The sequence below is a fragment of the Lissotriton vulgaris genome, chromosome 4_1 (assembly GCF_964263255.1).
Source record: "Lissotriton vulgaris chromosome 4_1, aLisVul1.2, whole genome shotgun sequence".
In the NCBI taxonomy this organism is placed as follows: Eukaryota; Metazoa; Chordata; class Amphibia; order Caudata; family Salamandridae; genus Lissotriton; species Lissotriton vulgaris.
In genome coordinates, this window is record NC_141691.1 from 923,626,267 (window position 1) to 923,642,229 (window position 15,963).

The 15,963-nt window shown below is 44.4% G+C and overlaps 2 protein-coding genes across 3 annotated transcripts in view; one reads left to right on the forward strand and one right to left on the reverse strand.

Annotated features, from left to right (window-relative positions):
- Positions 1-15,963, reverse strand: part of EXOC3 (exocyst complex component 3) — a 291,571-nt gene that overhangs the window by 193,993 nt on the left and 81,615 nt on the right. For both annotated transcript variants that reach the window (XM_086965203.1, XM_086965204.1), the window contains exons 6-7: positions 11,136-11,261; positions 2,991-3,091 (exon numbers count right to left, since the gene is read on the reverse strand). In XM_086965203.1, the coding sequence (XP_086821329.1) occupies positions 2,991-3,091; positions 11,136-11,261 (227 nt within the window). The remainder of the gene's footprint in view (positions 1-2,990; positions 3,092-11,135; positions 11,262-15,963) is intronic.
- The window catches only part of LOC147722730 (uncharacterized), a 637,985-nt gene that overhangs the window by 73,841 nt on the left and 548,181 nt on the right, over positions 1-15,963 (forward strand). The gene's annotated exons all lie outside the window — the stretch shown is intronic.

Genomic DNA, 15,963 nt, shown 5'->3' on the forward strand with positions numbered 1-15,963 from the left:
TGTTACGTCAATAAATTAGATATGGAACGTGTAGGAAGGTACCTCCTGACTATGGTTGCCCCAAACTTTTTGCCCTGTGTTTTAGCTGGTTTTTGACATAGTCGACCTGGGATCCTGCCAATCAGGACCCCAGGCCTACTGCTCTCTCTGTAAAATGGATTCCATGTACCTTAGGTACATTTCCAATTGGTACTGGGCCACCTTATCAGACCCTGTAACTCAGGGCATAGGTGTACCCAGGGCCTAACCAGGGGCTGAAGCATGTATTATGCCACCCCTGGCTGGCCTCCTAAATTTGACATAACTGGCTGCATGACAGCTGGGGCAAAGTCGTGTAATCACCCTTTGCTGTAGATATAGTATACCTATATCCAACCCTAAAATGGACACACAGATTCCTATCAGTCCCTCCTATGGCAGGCCTTAACAATCCTGAAGGCAGCGTGCTTGGAATCGTGTGAGATGGTGCTCTGGCATGAGCTGAGCCTGTCTGCAGCTTGCGGAACCAAGTCCTAATAGCTGTTCCATGATATCGCATACCATATACTCTTAAGTGCATTATAATCCTCGCGGTTAAATGCTATCTTTGGTATTGCTTTATCAAAACATGTCGAGTAAGGTGTCATACGAATTGGAATACTAACCCCTCGCCAATTCTGGCGACGGGGTTAGCATTCCACCCTTCTAGAGGGACACGACATGTATGTAACTGTGAACCCCGGTTAAAGTTAACTGAAGCCTCAGCTCCACAAAATGGATGCTGCCACCACAGACACGAGTCTGACCTCCTGCTGCTGGGAGTCCTTCCAGCGAGGGAGGCTTGGACAAAGGGTTTCCTGTCCGGGGCGGTGCTAGCACCATCCCAGACAGGGTTTTGTGTATCCTGGGTAGGCAGGGCTTTACAGGAAGGTGACTGCTGAGTGGCACCCCGGTGCTCACTACGCATAGGCCGGTCAGAACCAGTTCCAGGGGCACACCAGCCCCTGGCCTGGGGAAAGTCCGGCATGGGAGAGGGGTGTAACCACCCCCCTCCTGGTCCCACCCATAGGCAGGACCTAGTCACCGGGTCAGCCCCCTTTTTTAGTATAAAGATAGGAGCGGGCCCCCTGTTCAAATTAGATCATCTTTGGAATCAAGACACGACTTTCTGCGAAAGGACATCAAGATTTCTTCTTCAAGATTCTCCCTTGTGGCTAAGGAGTAGTCACCCTGCATCCGCAGGCACCATCCTAAGAACACTGCGGTCTGCTGCAAGTCCTTCTTCACGAATCCGACGACCCAGCTCGACGAGACCCGGCTTCCCTGGCACCTCTGACCTCTACTCACCTCTACAGCAAAGCTGAGAACTGTGAGTGCGACGAGACCTCGAGGGACCGACGATCGCCAAGACTGCACGACTTCTTTGTAACAAGCCCACCGTGTGCTCCACTGGTGAGTGCTTTGGGGTCCGAGAAGCCCCAACCCTGAGCAGCTCCAGCACCGAAGATCAGCCCTCCAGCATCTCCACGATCTGCGTGGGGCCCTTCTGCTTTTGCGTGCTCACCGCGCTGTGTGGCTACTAGCCGGCTGGCTTGTGGCCTTCTTCACGACGCCCGACGACATCACTGCTGCTGGTCTGGTTGCTCCAGACTGGCCCTTGCTTCCTTGCAACAGAGAAGCACCCCGGACCCTCCTGGTCCACTCCAGACGCCATTTTGAGTCCACTGCGTGGGCTTGAATTTGCCAAGGCTTTGTTGCCCAATCCTGGGTCCAGCGACGCCGACAGCTTCAATCTTCGTGGGACAGCTCGCTCCTCCATCCTGGTCGCCGTCAACGCCTCCTGGTCCGTGAGATCTGCGAGCACAGCGTCACCCACTCACCTAGTCGAGGTGACTACCATCCGGTGCCCTCCTGGTGCCACCTGACTACTGGCTAGTAGTCTCGAACTTGGTCCCCTCTGCTTTCAGGTGTCATCTTCCTTCGATCCAGGCTTGGATCCATCGAACTTTCTTCACTGGTCGCCTGCCAGCAACTTCTTTCTTCCAGGCTCCTGGTCCGTCTACGAGGATTCCCGACGTCTTTTGAGACCTATGCAGCTGCAGCCCCTGGGCTAGGTAACTTCGGCATTTCGGTGCCCCAGCATAGCCTCACTATCCAAGGGTCAGAATCCACTTTCGTTTTCCTCCTACCAGGTCGGGTTCGCCCGAGAACACTAACTTTGTCTTCACTAGCTACCATAGACTTTGTCCCGCATCACGCGTGAGAGTGCACACTCTGCACCCGAGTCCCCTGGGTCTCCTAGAAGTAATCTGAAGATTCTATAGTCAAGATCTAGCGATTCCAAAGCCTATTAGTACTGTACTTACCTGCTAGTAATTTCGCATTCCACTTTCAGAGTATATGGTTTTCCGTGCCCCTCGGGCATTTGTATATACTGTGCTAACTTAAGTATTTTCGTAAGAGTTTTGTTTTGTGCTTAGTACCCTGTCCTCATAAAGAGTACAGGGCTGTTGTGATTCTTAATAAATATCTTGTTTATTTTCATAACACTTGTGTGGTGTCCTTTCACTTGGTGTTCAAGGGGTATATGTGTGGTATAACAGCTGGCTTAACACGCCCTCTCGAGTCTTTAGCCCTAGACTGCTCGTATCCACGCTACTAGGATAGCTGGTCTATAAGGTTGACTTACAACCAATCATCAATAAGGGTTGCTGGACTGATACATAGTGTTCACTAGAATAGTGAGCACTGCATATCAGGCCACCTTCTCACAGAACGTAAGATCATCTCAGTTGAGAGTCACAAAAATATGGTTCCACTCCAAGAAAAACACAAAATATTCAGCAAGTATGCACATCAGATACTTTGGTTTGGAGTGTATAGGCTCAACTCTTCGAGTTGGCTGCAAACGGAAGGCACAATTAGGACAAAACAAAATTAAAATAGCCTAGTCTGTGTCTCTGGGATCACCAAGGCAGTAAACAGGAAATCATAATACTTTAGCAACCTACCTCATCAAGAATGAACTCATTTGCTGCAAACACAGCAACAACACCTTCTTTTTCAAATCTTCACTGATCTGTGTGGCCACCTGGAGGTTTTGCTCAAACATCTATAAATTGAGAGAAAATTATACAATAGGGTTAACTAAATTTTATATCTGTAGTCAAGGCTCTAATCTTTCAGTAAAATTAACAGCTAATCATCTGTCTTGAGATTATTACGCTGTGGGCACTTTTCTGTGGGAGTTTAACAAATCTTTAAATACTTCTCGTGGTCAATATTGTTTTCAAGATTTGTGGGATTTTAGAGGCACTTTGAACAAATACAATCTTTTTGGCTTTGACTTTATTAACTTTTGGTGTAGAGCACATATCCCACATCAGTCTTGCTGTGTCAACCTTTATTCTTGTGTATCATAATTTGCCCTGGAAGAAGATGGTTTGATTTGAATTGACAGGCCATGATGTAAACAAATTGCTATTTACCAATGTCTTACTTGGAAAGAACATTTCCTTTAGGGGCAAAATCAAAATGTAGCAGTTGTCAATGTCTAACACCCTTACTCCTGTCAGCACACTAGACAGATGCTCTCCTTTTATTTATTTATTTTGCTTTGAGTGTAAAACACAAGTCTAATTGTCGCAGAAGCATAACAGAACAACAAATGCAAGGTAAAGGAATAATGGTTTAATTTATATGATAATACTATAAGCCAAAAAAAAAAAAGGAGACAAGCTTCATTTCAGATATTTATTTTAATGTGCACTAGTGAGATAAAGGTTTAACAGCGCTTCACATTCAGAACATAAAAAAAACATATTATAAATTAACTGAACACTTAGCACGGTAACAAACCTTTCTCGTGATTTTCACTCACAGACGGGCATAAGGTTCCCCCTCCCAGTTCAGCACAATAAGAATAGGACTAAACAATGTTTTGCTTGAAAGAGATCTAACAGAGAATGAGGAGGTATATTGGTAGAGTTTAACCATTTATTATTGTTGCTGTATTATGGCAATCAACAAATCTCTCACCAGGTAGAAGAATAAAATGTTTTTAAAAGAATATACCACCCGGTAAAGGGGCTCCTCCAATCTTTCTTTTATTGCTGCATGCTAATTTCACTACTGCCAACAGTTTGATGTACGTACCCACTTCCACTAGTTCTAGGTGCCTTGATCTTACTTTCCTGAACGACTTATCACTGGTAAGCAATCAAATAGGTTTGCTAATACAACTATCTATCACAGCCTCTCTAAACGGCTTAAATAATCCTTGGCTTTTTTTCCCATCCCACAGTGTTCTTCACCATAGGTTTTACAAGTTTTAGTATAACTATCTTTCAGAAATGGATTAGCACTTAATTTGTTCCATTTGTTCTTGCAAAACACCTGCAAGCCACATCCTTTTCATTGCCGGTCTTCATTTTAAAGAAAATTATTAAGTGGAACAAGTATCTTCTCCTCTCCCTTTCAACTAAGAATGTATACCTTCACCTTCTCCTGTCCCCAATTTACTAAGAAAGTTCTTGGTCTCCTTTATTCAAGTGTTTGAAATTTTCAGTTCTTTTGTTCTACTCTTCATAACTGCTCTGTTTTAAGAGCTTCTTCTCTGTAGGCTATGATCAATATTCATTCGGCTCTAAACCAACATAACAAAATGAAGTGCCTGTAATTAGACCGACTATTTTCACATACCATTCTTACTAGAGCATTCTTTAAAAAGTTGTCCACATTTTCAAATATATTGCCCTTAAAATTCATGGACAAATGTGTGTTGTTGGTCACATGATCCAAAGTTTACATTACCTTGATTTCTTTTACAGTTTCTACATTTGTGAGGCTAGTGCACAAAACGATTCGCAGAGTGGATTCTGGCATGTTACGAAGTAGCACCTCCTGTAGGAAATCTAGCATATACCTTGTGTTTGCTGCACGATTAGTTAGGAAGCTCCAATTAAAATGAGTAAATGATATTGTCCCCTTATCTTCAGATCCACTTTGTTAGTTTATGGGTGCTTTCCACTGAACCTTTCTTCAACAGCCACTTCTGGGAAGATAGCCTACATATTACAGCCAGATTAGCATTTGTAGGCATGAGTACCTATGGTAATAAGAGACTCTGAGCTGTAAAACACATGGATAAGACAACCTCTATAAGATCTTTAAGTGGACATAAACAAAAGGAAACAAATGTCCCAAATGTTAAACTCATCTGTTAAAGGGCTAGAGGTCAATGGATAGAAATATGATTGGGAAGTGTGGAGGTCACTGATAGTACAGAAATGACTGTACCTTCCGTGCAAAGGAAGGGTTGCCGACATTAACTAACTGTCTCACAGACAAAATATAAATTTAAGCATATGCAGCTAAAAGAATGGTTGTAATGATTACTAACAACTGTTCTAAGCAGTTCTTGCACTTCATCGCAGAATGGGAATTATTCTATGCTGCCTCATTAACAATAAAATTAATACCGCCCAAGGCGCTCAAGCAGGGGAGGGTCACCCAAATATCAGGTGTATGCCCTCATAAAATCATTGGACTTGGGCAGGGGTCACTCCAGCTCCTGGAAGCTTAGGGAGGTGCAGGGACGGCCCAGGCTAAACCGCAGTCAGGCCTTGAATGCAGACGCTCCTGCGCCTCATTGGATGACTTTGACAGTTGGGGTGAAGTTGAAGACCTCTTTGACTTCTTGTTTTTTTTGTGCATGTAGGACTTACCCAACTGCCCAGTCAACTTCAAATGCAACGAGGAGCATTTGGGGTGGCTCCACAACCGTTCCAAGGACCTTTCTCTCAACGGGGATAGAGACTGTCGTGGCATCGCAAGTCAAACAGCAACGAGCTTGAGGGAGCGCTCCCACAAGGCCTGGGGTGCAGGAGCAACAATCAGTGCAGGTCTTGGCATTGTGGTCATGCTCAGGGCACCAGAAGCAGACAATATCTTGATCCACTGTGACGCCTGGGGATACATTTTAGATGAGGAATCTACGGCTAGAAGTCTCTATCACAAATTGTACACAGATCTGCCGACGCGCTCGAGGTCAATGGATAGAAATATCACTGAGAAAGTGAGGAGGTCACTGACAGAGAAATTATGGCACCCTTCGTACAAGGAAAGAGCTCTCAACCATAATAAGTTGTCTTAAAGGCAAAATATACATTTAAGCATATGCAGCTAAAATGCTGGTTGTAATGATTACTAATGTGAGTTTAGACTGTATATCTGATAAAAATTCTACACCGTTTCCTAAACTGATTTTTGCAATCATCACAGAATGGGAATTATTTTATGCGACTCATTGCGATAAAATACTTACCAAAAAATAATCATAATAATAAAATGACTATCAAAATACGGCTTATGATGACTGGTTAAATGGTTGTGCCTTTCAAAAGTATCTGACTTGTGTTTACATTTCATAAGGATGTGTCTCTGGTAACAAACGCTGTCTCTCTCCGTGAATGGGGATTCTCGTAAATAATGGTGAATGGTATGATTTAGGTGGTTGTTGGTGCTGTGGTGAATATTCCGGTCCCTTTTTCATCTCCTGGCACTTTATGTGGCTCTGTCCAGGAGTATATGCTTCACATAAGGGATCATTTAGATCCAATTAGTCTTCCTCTGCCTGGAGCGTGAGGTGATACTTTGCTTGGGGACATATGCCCTGGCCGTAATGGAGTACTAGCTTGCATTGCAAATGACATGGGGGTTGACGCAAATGGGCCGTGGACTGGGCCATGAATGGTAGTTTTGTCAGAGGACGTCATAAGTGTTGTGTCAGTCATCGATGGGAGGCTTATCAACCGTTTCACCGCCGTTGAATCCACCTACGGTCCATGTTTTGTTGCCTTTTCGTTCGCTGAAGTAGAGGCCCAGACACAAGTCATCAACAAAATCGCCAGACTTTGTTGTTAGGAGGTCTGTCAATGGAGGGATTATCTTTCATTTTTCATTATATTGGATGATGCTGGAGCCATTAAGGTTAGGGAATGTCTTTTCTTGCCCTCTTTTCCTGGAGAAGACGTGTAAGAAAGTGCCCTCTTTCTGCATGGTTGCCCCCACCTTTTGCTGAACTGCTGATGTACTTTGACTGAGTGTGCATTGAAGACAAAAACCAAATGGCACTCTCTGGTCACAGGTCAGCCCCTGGCAAATGGTACCACAGGCACCCAGGGCACTGTGACCAAGGAAGGCCTGCGAGGGCTGCAGCATTTATTGTGCCACTCTTAGAGGCCCTGTACCTTTACACACACACACACTGCCATTGCAGGCTGTGTGTTTTGGTGCAGAAGAATGTGAAGAGTTGACATGGCACACATCCCAGTGTTCCATGCCTACAACCCACTGCCCTGGCATAGATCAGCCACGCCGCTAACTGGGTGCACTATACCAGTGGTGAGGGTACAGGTGCAGAGTCTAAGCCAATTGGTAGACATTGCAAGTGCAGTAATGTCATTAAGAGCATATGGTGCTAGGAGTTTGTCATCACGAACTCCACAGACCCATAATGGCTTTACTGAAAACTGAGACATTTGGTTTCAAACTTCTCAGCACCTTAAACTCACATTGATGCAAGTGTGGGATTTAATGAAAAATGCACACAGAGGGCATCTTAGAGATGCCCCCTGAAAAATGACCTAACACTAGTGTCCAGACTGAGTGGCTGCTCCCCAGCTACAACCATGACCTGTTTCTGGACACCTGGGTCGAGAGCCTATTGCTATCGGGGGTCTGAAACAATGCACATCCGGGGACAAGATGCCAAGCCTCCTCCCCAGGATGGGCAGGGTCCACGCAGGGGAAGCTCAAAAGGCTTGCCGCCTTTGTGAGCTTCCCCAGGCCTTTTGCTGCATCCAGCAATTGGTCCCCACCGGTTCTGACCCCCACTTTCGGTGGGAGAACCAGCGGGAAAACCAAGTGAGGAAGGGAGGTGTGCCCACGTTTGCCAACCTCACCCCTCAGGTGGCGGAGGCGCCGTGAAGCACAACTCTCAGTTCCCACCATCTTGCAGATGAGGGGACCCAGCCAACCAGAGTGATGCATACGGCCCCCTCCCACTGGTGGGTGGCATAATACGGGGTGTACCCACCCCAAGGAAGAGACCCATTGGTCCCAACCTTTACTTACCAGTAACGCCCCTAAATCTAGTATTTTGGGGCACCGCCGAACCTTGCCTCCTCAGACAAACAACAACCAAGATGAAGAGAAGAAGGCCCGAACAGCCGCGCTGAAGCCAAGAAGAGGAGATCGCCAACTGACTTTGCCCTAGCCCTACCGGCCTGTCCCCCCCTCAAACTTGCAAAAGCGAAACTCGGGCGTGTCCTGCAGCCAGCAACTTCAAGAACCCCGAGGACCTGCCCTGCCTTCCAAAGAAAAGACTGTCTCCCGTAAACAGCGGATTTCTTCACCCACAGACTCCTGCTCCAGCCAAATCTGTGAGTCTACACCACTCAGCACCCGTCGCCCACGGCCAGAGTTCGAGTGGCCCAACACCACGAGGACGTCTCCCTGGCGAATCTGACCCAAGATCGGATCATCTCTGGCCTGCCTCGAAACTCCCATTGAAGCCTGCAGCCTCTTTCTGGAGGATCTCCCCGACCGGAGCTGGTAAGAGAAACCTGACGCCTAAATACACCCCTGCACCCGAAGCCCCCTGGCCTTGGGTGGTGCATCCAACGGTGTCCCAGCATCCCAACTTACCTCTCCAAACAGTGGTCACCTCCAGAAGATCTTTGTCCCCGAGCCTGCAGTCTTTGTTGAAACCGGAGAATTCCCACTGCATTCAAAAGGGCACCCAACGCTAAAACAGCGCCCTGCGCCCAGCCGCCGCTGCGGGTGTACTTTGGGTAATAACTCCGATCCCCCTTTACCCTGAGCCTAACACCAGGAGCTTTGCTCCCACAACCCAGTGGCCTGCTCGTAAGCAGCCACCAACCGGAGGCCCTCTATCACCCATTGAATAACATTGGGCCTCAGCACTCTGCACCCGGCCGCCCTAGTGCTGCTGAAGGTGTAACAAGAGGCCATCCTTGACACTGGTGGAACCCTTGTTCTAACCCCAGTAACTCAACCCCAAAGACCGAGTACTTACCTGGTAACAGTTAACTTAATTTCTCTTCACAGAAACCTACTGCCTGTTTTTCTCTGAAAAATGTTTTAAGTGTGGAGTTGATTTGTATGGAAACCGGAAAAATTACAACTGTGCAAAAGTGATTTTACTTACCTTAACTCTAGGAAATGTCCCAGTGTGACATCAAGGCATATCACACGGAGTACAAAAGGTAACTTAAAAAGTAATCGAAAAAGTAATCTGTACAGTAATTTTAATACCTTGACTTACCTGCATTTCAAACAACTGCATTTGAACTTGCATTCACTTGTAAACACTAATATTTTGCAAAGCATTTATTTCACTTACCTGTGCCAGTCTTGGCTTAGTTCTAGAAATAAAAAAACGTAAAAATATATTTATACAAACAAAATTGGTCTGAGTTCAGTCTTTGAGTGTGTGACATCATTTGTTGATTGAGTGTGTACAACAAATGCTTAACACTACCCTCTGATAAAGCCTTACTGCTCACCCACATTAACACAAATAGAGAGTAAGGTGCTATATACTTTTACCTCTGCCTACCTTTGGGGTTCCACTGGACTCTGTGCACGCTATACCTCACTTTGGTATAGTATATACAGAGCCAGCTTTCCACAAGACTTATCAGAAGTTTGTTTACTCACATATTTGTGACTTTTTTCATCAACATTTACTTGAGAGGAGGGTTTAGAGGTCTCTGGATTAGGTTTTCTTTTCGCTGCTTTCCTCACAGATCTAGAAAGAGCTCGCCTCAGACTCATGCCCTGAAGAGGTGCTCAGATGTCTTGGTTTTCTGAAGCCAACTAAGCAATCTTTCCTCATGATCATTAAGGGTTTTAGCAAAAAGGTTCTGCAAATTTACAGGCTTTGGTCAGGAAAGAGGCAGAATATACATCTCTTGTGAGGGTCTTCTCTGAAGTCTCAGTTTGTCACAAAAATCTGAAGGATTTAACATCCTTCATTTAGATAAGTCTTCTGTTGCCATTTTTCAGAGACAAGAAGTTCATAAAGACACATAATGCCAAAGAAAAAGTTTGAAAGTCGACTCATCTGTCGTTTAAAGTATAGCAAAGCCCTTTCATATGACATGAGGTAGAAATCTGAGGTGTGAACTCCTCTGGGAAAAGTGAGTCACAGTGCACTTCTACCTCACTGGCGACGTTTGGGCCTAATATAAGGAGGTGGCAGTGCAAATAATGTAAGCACTGCCTATGGCTATCACTGCCGTCAGTGACTAAGCATATCATTGCTGCCAGTGCTTTAAATTGCTATTTTAAGGTTACAGATGACTCCCGCTTTGACGACGGGAAATAATTCAAGCATTAAATCTATGAAAGATCCAATGCTGGAGAATGCGGACCTGCCAGCGAGGATGCTAGTGGGCATTCACAATGTAAGGGACTTTCCACTGAACCACAGCCGACCATGACTCAGGAACTGAGTCATGGCTTCAGCAAATACTGGATGCATGGCTACTCCAAAAGGGGACAGGAGGGTGGACACTGATAGGGAGAATCACCATGGGAGAGCACAATATAATGATCTGTGTTGGGATTTGTGGGGTGTGATTGGTGTGTTTATCCTAAACTGAGCTACTGATCTCTCACCCGTCCCACCTTTTATTGCTATCCTCACAGCCTTTACTTCTGTATTTAGCCAGTACTTGACAGTAAAGTACTGTTCGTCTCTATCTCTTGAGAGGTTTTGTTGGGGAGGGAGAACAATCAACCCTGGAAATAAGAAAACATTGTCAAACTTACTCCCAAAAAAACATTTTGCTTTATGACCTTTTCGAATAACACTGCCACTGTAATGAAAACATGTGTATTACAAATTATCCTGGCAGACTTTTGTTCTTTCTTTCAGACTACGGACAGATGATAGCAAACTAATGCTTATATATTCACAATGACCAAAGGTACATGCTACTTTGGATGTCCATGTCAAATGAACTTATTTAAGCCCCTCAAAACCGATCCAATTAATTATATGCTCACACTGTGAAAGTAAAGATGTAAAAACCTTATAAAAATGAAACAAAATCAATGACTGGCACCTGAAACACAATAGCTGGAAGTGTGGTCTGATAATACCCATCCTGGTCAGCTTCTGGGTCTGCATTCTTCAACCAGTCCTTTTTATCAGTCTCCAGAGCTTTGCGCAACCAGCCAATGATGTTCGACTGCAAAATGTGAACAAGGAGAATGAATCAGAGAAAGTAAACAAATACAATAATGCTTCGCTATAGCAGCCATATTCAGAAATATTTTCATATTATGCGTTTTCAAAAGGAGCTATGACCCTCTCAGGAATTATGCAAAAACATTCACAAATTCTCAGACTCCATGAGATCATTATATTCTCAGTAAGAGTGCATGTTGCCTTTAACTATGAGTGCACGTCCATAATCCGTGTTTAGTGACTCCCAAGGTTTTCACTTATCTCAAAAGTCGTACAAAAACCTCCAAAATCATCAAAACACAAATCAGGATCAGCCTTCACAAACATTTAAAAAGGTGCAGAAGCTTTATAACTTACCTTATTGTCCATTATTACTCCCACTGGGTTAGGATTATTAAGCTCTTGTTAGCCAACCACCTCTTATTTAAATCTTCTTTCCTAACACACTAGAGTATGCCACAATACCTAAAACAACTAATGCTTAGAGAAGTTCCTTGAAATATTATTCTGTGTAAAATTAAATGCCGAACTTAAATCCAACAATATCCTCCATGACCTCTAAAGAGTCCTCAGTCAGGGGAAATTGCATAATCCACCCAAACCTGTATAAGGAAGATCACCTTCATAAAACTGACGGGTGAGATGAAAATGTTCTGGCATGCTGTGGATTCTGGAAGCCTTTAACACCGTTAACCTCAGAATCCTTCTAATATGCACCTCCGCAATCACAAGTGATGGCCAGATGGCTGAATGCGGTTTCATATTACATACATAATGGGCGGTGCAGACCCACCTTCCTATAAAAAAACCTTTCAACCCCCATAACAACTTTCTAGGGCGAGACTTATGCTGGAGACCGGGCTGGTCAAACAATATTTAACCCCGGAGGCCGACTTTCTAAAATATTATATTTGAATCCTAAGATCTCCAAGGGAATCCTTAAAGAGCTGCCTTAGAGACATATTTGAAAAAATTGCCTCGCAATGGAATAAGCAGCTTACAAGAGCCATGGCCTCAATTGAAATAAACAAACCAGCATTCGCTCTCCCTTGCATTTCATACGCTAACTGGAAATCGTGTCTCAATAAATAAGTCAAACTAGTCAGGAAGACCAGGCCTCATTAAAAACACTATCTTTCCTGATCCCGCGGAATGACTCATATTTAGTAAACAGACCTCAGCCCTACCTTACAGTCCTGCTTAGCCAACCCTAAAACTAGAATAGAGATTATGTACATGTGATTTCTGGCACTTCCAATTACGGACTTCAGCCAGGCCTGGGCAAACCAAAACACAGAAGGAGCATGTCGACTATGTGACTACAAATGTGAATCACGGCTACACCTCCTGTGCTGTTGCCCGACCTCAGCAACTGAAAGGAGGATCCTTCTCAAAGAACTCTGCCTGAGAGAAAAAGTAACCACCTGCCATGAGGCCTCTGCAGTATGTTTCTCACAAAAAGAACCTCAAATCCCAGCCCGCTGTAGAAGATTTGTACAATCTATCAGGGGTGCCAAGCACCCCGGAACTGGCCCCTGTCCCAGCCATAGTAAGGTCCAAACGATAAAACTGGACTATTTTAAACACAGGACCTTGAAAAAACACTCTCCAACACAGTTGCAAAGCAAAAGCATTCTACGAAAGAAAGAGTACCAGTGTGTCTAAGGGAAACAAAAGTAATCCTGGAGATTTGAGGAGCCAGGTGGTTGTTACTTTCATAGGGGACCGGACAAAGAACGGCCAACCGCACATATGTGAAAAAGGCCGGAGTTAAATGTTAGGACTTAATTATCGCACCTTACCAGAGTCTTTAAGAACAGTGATGTCTTTTTCCTTTTAATGCAAATAAATTGAAATTCAAACAACTTTCTTCCATTTACTGCCTTGTATTAAACATGGGTTCCCAGGCATCTATTATTCAACATCAGAATTTCAAGCTCAAATGACAGAAATACATAGGTATATCTCACCCTGAGGCAAACAGAGAACCAGAAAGCTTTTATTACATGCTTTACATTAAAGAAATGCAAACTGATGAAAAAACATTTATGGCAGGTAGCCGTCCTAAAAACGCTACTTCATAGAATAAGAACGTAAAGACCAGTGTAACACTATAGATACCGAACCTCTCTGGCAGGGTAACAGGTCTCGCATCAATTAGAGTTAGAGATGTTAACATTGTTTATATTTTTCTGAATTTGTTTGCTTTTTGTGTACTGAATGTGTTGGCTAACTATTCAGAAAACTGAACTAGTCCAATCCTGAGGGAACAGAAAGACAACCCGAGTAGCAGCATTCATGAACTCACAAAGAACATCCGAGGCCATTTTTGCTGTAACTCAATCTGCTCTAAATAACGAGCCGCATTCTTGGAAGTTCTATTACCTAGTACTTCTTCACAATAACATTCCCCTACAAGTGAATTACCAATGTCGCATTACATTTGGCCTTTCCTAAGAGTCAGATCAAAATACTATAATCTGCAGAATTGTTTCATATGAAAGTCACCATTTTGGCCACAGAACTCGAAATAGTAAATACGACGGCTGATATATTTGCAAACAACTCTCCCGGGAGCACCGATTCATAGAAATCCGATGGGCTCAGACATCGTACTTTGGGCATGTCAGCTGACAAAGAACTCTAGATACTTTCTCAAATACTACAAACTAGGCTACTCACTAAGAATGACTATTCTATTTTCAGAACCTTATGTTAATTTATATTGGGGGGGGGGGGGTGTCTCCGTCAGCTGTCCAGTACTCTGGCCTTCACATCCTCAGCATCTAAGAATGACCCACATTCCATTGCTATCAAGCTCAATTTTAGACTCCTGGAACAATCAAATTGTTAACGCAAAATCATGGCATAGCAACAGGGATTTTGCCTCCTGAATTCAAGTTTTACAAGTTGAAAAGAGAAATGAGGTGAATTTTTTGTTTTTCTGAATGTTAAAACCGGGCCTAATTACATTTTCCAACCTGTATTTGCCCATCATAAATCTTCATGTATTACCTCGAATGATTTGCAGAGGGAGAGGGAAACATCTGGGGTAGAAGTACAATTTGCACCTGACCCAGAATGTGAAATTGGGCTCAAGGTTTTGCCCACGTGATTCTTTATTTGCTGGTGCGTGATGAAACGTCTGTGCAATGAGCAGGGCGCAGCTGGAAATTAAAATCAGTGAAGGGAACACGTTCACACCAGCCCCACCCTGGAGGAGGCCTTAAGCAGAATGTGTCCAGTGGGGTGATGGCACACGAGCAGCTCAGAGAGCAGCATTGCTAGCCAGCAACCCACCTGGAAAATGCCCGACTGCTGGATGGCCAGTCCGGCCTGGCATCAAATTATAATCTGGCGCTCGCATTAGATTAACTCACGCTCTGCATTGTCTGTCAGAAGCGTATGTTTAGAGGCGCTCCAAAACAGGGGTTCCCTAAGCAGGAAACACAACACGCTTTCCTTTACCGTAGGATACAGTTGTTAATGCTCTGCTGTGCACTTGACAACCTCAAACGATTTCGAGCATTTTGTTTCATCTGTGGTTGTAACGATGACACCAACACTGTAAATTCAGCAAACGACCGGCTTCCTGGAGCTGGAGCTCCTAGTGAGGCTCTGCGGCGGCGACAGGCACAAGGTTACGCAAGAACACATGTAATGTCTATGCCTCCCTGTAATTGGTTATTTGTGTATCCTGTTTGCAGTGCACCATAATTACATCAAAATTCAGGTATTTTCTGACATATCTAACACCGCAAGCTAATTACAATGCTCAGCTCTGTAAACAGTCCTAGGCTGGTTCGGCAGAAGTGAAATGTTTTCTGCAGGAAAGGAGAAATAGAGGTAAATGGACAAGAGGTTACATGTCTTTGTAAACGCAAGACATTTTCAGACTATGAGTTAGTTTACAATGGAACGGGGGTCAGTTGTGCCTTTTTGTATATGTTGTGAATGTGAAAAAGACCAGGATAAATTATTATCAAAACTGTATACTCATATGCCTAATTAACGAAAGGATGTTAAGACATCTGCTTAATGTGTTCACTGTGATTAGCAGTGGCAACAGCATGTTGCAGTTTGAGGGGGTTCACACTGCAGTCTGCAGGCACGGTGGGTATTTCTGTGGCATGAATTGCTGTCTTCTGTTCGGCTGCTAAGAGAAGCAACTGTAAAAGAAAACGGAATTTGGGAGCGACTATGGACACGAGCAACGAACCCAGGCTCTGCAAGAGACCTGACTTTCCTACGATCAGAGGGGATCGACTCATGGGTGACAAAGATGAAATGAGTAAAGTTCCTGTGCCCGCACGTAGGTACACCCCGTTAAAAGAGAACTGGATGAAAATATTTTCACAATTGTAGAACACTTGCAGCTTCAAGTCAGATTCAACCTGAAGAAAAGAAACGTGGAAATCAAAACATGTAAAGATGTCGGTCTCACAAAGTGGGTCTCTCAGCACAGACCCGCAGCTCCACTCCACGACGTTCTCTGCCCCGCCTTCCCAGACACCAACAGACCAATGAGAGGTCTGACTGGTGCATGCTCCAGGCGTGAAGCCAGCGTGGTTGCAGGACGCCTGGTGCATGCTCCTTCACAGCTCTCGCATGAAGACATTTCTGATCAGCTTGTTAAATAAACAAGAAATGTCTTCACGACAGACGCAAACCAGGCGAGAGAAAGGGCGTTAACAGAAAACCCT